This window comes from Trematomus bernacchii, unplaced genomic scaffold (genome assembly GCF_902827165.1).
Source record: "Trematomus bernacchii unplaced genomic scaffold, fTreBer1.1, whole genome shotgun sequence".
Taxonomy (NCBI): domain Eukaryota; kingdom Metazoa; phylum Chordata; class Actinopteri; order Perciformes; family Nototheniidae; genus Trematomus; species Trematomus bernacchii.
The window spans coordinates 31,467,999-31,472,728 of NW_022987739.1; the positions used below are offsets into that span (position 1 = coordinate 31,467,999).

At 38.9% G+C, this 4,730-nt stretch overlaps 1 protein-coding gene across 1 annotated transcript in view; it reads left to right on the forward strand.

The window, feature by feature from the left end:
- Positions 1 to 3,141, forward strand: part of LOC117496240 (GTPase IMAP family member 8-like) — a 4,208-nt gene extending 1,067 nt beyond the window's left edge. Inside the window, exons 3-4 of the mRNA XM_034147986.1 lie at positions 520 to 579; positions 841 to 3,141. Of these exons, the coding sequence (XP_034003877.1) occupies positions 520 to 579; positions 841 to 2,897 (2,117 nt within the window). The 3' untranslated portion in view covers positions 2,898 to 3,141. The remainder of the gene's footprint in view (positions 1 to 519; positions 580 to 840) is intronic.
- The last annotated feature ends 1,589 nt before the right edge of the window (positions 3,142 to 4,730 follow it).

The following is a 4,730-nucleotide window of genomic DNA, read 5'->3' on the forward strand; positions in this document are numbered from 1 at the left end:
TTATTATTATTACTACTATTATTATTATTGTTATTATATATGTAATATATTTCACTTTTATTTATTTATTTTTTTCTTCACTTTTCATTTTTCAAATGAGGGTGCATAACGACTCAACTGAGGGTGCAATGCACCCTTATGCACCCCCGTAGAACCGGGCCTGGGCCTACGTCTTAAGTTTTGGCTATAGGCTGTTGCTGAGTAACGCAAAAGTAATATAAAGAAACGAGTAAAGTAACGAGTTACTTTATGTAGACTAGAGAGTAACGAAGTAAAGTAATACATTACTTTTTTTTAAAAGTAATATGTAATATATTACTTTTTTTTAGTAACGACCCCATCTCTGATTGTGGATAATTAATATAAAGAATTCTAACCTTTGTACTTTAGTAACATTTCTGTGAATCTGCTGTTTATTGTGATATATTACACAACATACATTGACATCATTTAAAAAGAACAACCAATCCTTCCTCAAGTATTCATGAAATATGTTGTGAATGTTCTGATTTATTTTAGTGTCAGAAGATTTTCAACCTGTGAAGCGGAGCAGCAGCTATGAATTTCTGCCACCTGCCTGTGAGTTTAACAGAACTGAGTCAAAATTATTTAATGTAAATTAAAATCTAAAATCACAGTTTTTTAGATTATGGGTACACCATCCTTTTTTTCTCCATTTAATGTATGCAAGCTCTTTGGTGATTTTGCTAGTTTTTAGATAACAGCTGACACATTTACTCAAGTCCACCTTTTAAAATATATTACCCTTTCATTGGTTAATTATCCTATTTAGGTTTTTGTTGAAGAGTAATTTTTCTAATTCTGTGTTTTCCTTTTCAGTGTCTGAGGACAAACCAGCTTTAAACCTGGTTCTGTGTGGGAGGGAAGGAGCAGGGAAGACTTCAGCAGCCGAGGCCATTTTAGGTCAGAGAGAGCTTCCTTCAGTCTCCAACTCCTCAGAGTGTGTTAAACATCAGGGAGAGGTGTGTGGACGCAGGGTTTCCCTGGTGGAGCTCCCTGCTTTGTGTGGAACACCTCAGGAGGAAGTGATGGAGGAATCATTCAGGTGTATCTCCCTCTGTGATCCTGAAGGTGTCCATGCCTTCATCCTGGTCCTACCTGTGGGTCCCCTCACTGATGAAGACAAGGGAGAGATAGAGACCCTCCAGAACACATTCAGCTCTCAAGTCAACGACTTCACCTTGATTCTGTCCACTGTGGAGTCAGATCCTACAGCTCCAGCTGTTGTTAACTTACTAAAGAAGAACAAGGACCTCCAGGAGCTCCGTCAGAGATGTGGAGGAAGACATGTTGTTCTCAACATCAAGGACCAGCAGCAGATCCCAGAGCTGTTGGATGCTGTGCAAGAGATGAGAGGTACAGGATCTAGGAGCTTTACAAAGGACATGTTCACCAAGGCTCAGTTGGAGAAAGTTGTAGAGCTGGATAACACTATCAGAAGACTTAAAGCTGAACTGCAGGGCGTTCAAAATAAAACTCAGGAGGGAGATGTTGATGAAAGTCAGAACAGAGAGTGTCTCAGGATGGTGCTGATTGGGAAGACTGGCAGTGGGAAGAGTGCAACTGGAAACACCATTTTGGGCAAAGAATATTTTAAATCATCTGTCAGCTCAAAGTCAGTGACCAAGTTTTGCACGAAAGCAACAGGAGAGATTGACGGACGTCCTGTCGCTGTGGTGGACACCCCCGGTCTGTTTGACACAACACTGTCCAACTTCACTGATGAAGTTCAAGAGCAGCTTGGGAAATGCACCAGCTTGTTGTCTCCTGGACCTCATGTGTTCTTACTGGTGCTGCAGATCGGCCGATTTACCAAGGAGGAAAAAGACACCGTGAAACTGATCAAAGAATGTTTTGGCAAGAGATCTGGAGATTTCATCATCCCTATATTCACCAGAGGAGATGAGCTGAAGGGTCGAACAATAAAGAGTTACATACAATCTGATGACCTCTTGGAAAAACTGATAAAGGACTGTGGAGGGAGATACCAAGTCTTCAATAACAATCAGACCAACCACAGTCAAGTCAGAGAGCTGATGGAGAAGACCAACAAAATGCTGAAGGAAAATGGCGGCAGCTGCTTCACCTCAGAGATGTTTCAAGAGACCGAGGCGGCCATAAAGAAGGAAGTGGAGAAGATCCTGAAGGAGAAGGAAGAAGAAATGCAGAGAGAGAGGGAGGAGCTGCAACGAAAACACGAAGAGGAAATTGAAGCAGTGAAGAGAAAAATGAAAGAAGAGAGAGACGAAAGTGAGAAGAGGAGAGACAGACAGCTTCAAGAAATGGAGGAAAATATCAACAAGGAACGAGAGGAGAGAAGGAGAGATGAGGAGAAGAGAGTGGAAGAGGAGAAAGAGAAGAAAAGACAGGAAGAAATTCAACGAAAGGAATGGGAGAAAAAACTTGACGAAGAAAGAGAGCAGAACAAAGAAGAGATAAAAAAGCAGAAAGCAGAATGGGAGAAGGAGAGAGAAGCAGAGCGGATCAGACAACAAGAAGAAAATGAAAAGAGACGACAAGAGGAGCAAACAAGACTTCAAAGGATGCAAGAAGAGTACGAGCAGGAGAAAGACAAACATGAACTACTGAGGAAAGAAGAAGACGGAAAGAGAAGAGAACAGGAGGAGAAGATACAACAAATGGAGGAAAATTATGAAAAAGAATTGATAAAAACCAAGCTGAAATATGAAGAGGAGGCCAGAAAACAAACTGAAGACTCCAGCGGCTTCAGATACAGTAGCTTAAACGCCTTGGTAAAGATTTGTATAAATGAAACGCAAGACCAGAATCAAGAGAATAAGACACAAGACGTGAGTAGCCTTGAACAAGTACAACCAAAAACACAAGATGATACAACCAAGTGCACCATCCAATGATCTTCACACTGACTCATCATCATCACGTCAGCCGATGGAACATCATCTTCTTGAACAGCAGATTTCTGGATGATAATTCTCAAACAGGGTCCAATCTAAGCCACTCAGAAAGAACTAGCACTCATTGAGACATTTCCACTTTGTGAGTATTTTTTATAACCAGCTGTAGTACAATGTTTGGTACCACTTTACAATAAGACTACCCTTATAAAGGGTTTACGAATAGTTTGTAATTCATTTATTAATTAGGTTGTGAACACTTTATACATCATTAATAAGCTTTTATAAGACATGCGATAAACAGGGCAACTGTGACCGGTTGCTTGCCAAATAGTGAGCCCATATTTATCTGCACTGCTAAGTCTTATATTGGCTACCTAGCTTACTTCATCTTCTTCATCAGCCAGCATCCTTGCTATCTGTTGCTCACTGATTTGATTCTCGCTGAGTAGCCAATATAAGGCTTAGTCATCTTGCCAAATAGTGAGCCTGTGTTGATGTATGAAAACTACGTTAGAACTGGTTTATAAATGGTTCTTAATGATTCATAAAGTGTTTACAACCTAATTCATAACCTAATTATGAACCCTTTATGAGGGTAGTCTTATTGTAAAGTGGTACCAAAAGCTTTGACTTTTTAATAATCAATAGTTGAACCAAACTTCAAGGTGCAGATTAAACTTTGTCTGTTTTATGGACTTAAGGTTCAAGTTAAATAACTTCAGTAATGTACAGATCAGTTGGTGTAGGTGCGTCTTTATAACATGGATTGTTTTTCAGTGAGTAAATAAATGTATTAAATCAATCATGCTACTTTAAATGTTTAATCAATCAATCAATCACAAATGATTTTTATATCACACATTTTACATGTGTTTAATAGAGGGTTAAATGCAATAGAAAGGCTATCTTTATTGTCAACATGAATATTGAAGTCACCCACGATAATGACTTCATCTGTTTAAAGCACTAAACTTGCCTCTAAATGTGTGTATAAGTGGGTGTAAAGGTGTGTATGTACAGTATGTATATATTTCTTTGTATATATGTTTATTCTTTGGGATGGTGAGAAACAGAATGTCTGTGTAACACAAACAGAGGAGTTTACTTTGACTCATTTAAGCTGACATATTGTTTGGGTTTCAGTGAGTGATCATAAATACATGTTATCTTTGTTGCAGCCATTTTATCTGTATGTTTTATTTGTTAATCTGTTGTAATATTCTCCTGAACACTGGGTGGTGTAGGGGAGCAGGGAAGCATAAAGGGAGCTCACCAGGACAGGGGGGGTGTATGAACGTTTGATTTGTTTATATATTATCAGAATATACAGTATTGCTGTTTACTCAGTGGTTTTGAGTCGAACATCAGAATACCTTCATTAGTCCCACAGAGGGTACATTTACATTGTTACAGCAGAAAAGAGCCAAAGACAGCTTAATGTTACCAAAGAAAAGGTCATCAGTAAGTGTGTTCATGTTCATGGACTTGTGTTAATCAGTCAGTCACTGCCACTACTTAACGGCACCAACATTGTTTTGTGTCATCCTTTGTTTTATTAACATATATCTCTCAATATTTAGAGCATGTGCTGCCACAAGAGGGCGCCCTGTCTGTGAGCAGCTTGTTCTCAAAGTGTTGGGGTTCCTGTTGAATGACCTGCAGCCTGACTGCTGTTTGTGCAGTGTGAATCCACTATGAGTCCCATTTCTGTTTTAATCATTCATTTGTTTTAGTATCATGTGAAGTCCATTGTTGGTTCAATAAATACATCATTATAATTTCATTGTGTTCATGTTACCTCATTGCACACAAATGTGTTTTATATTGTTT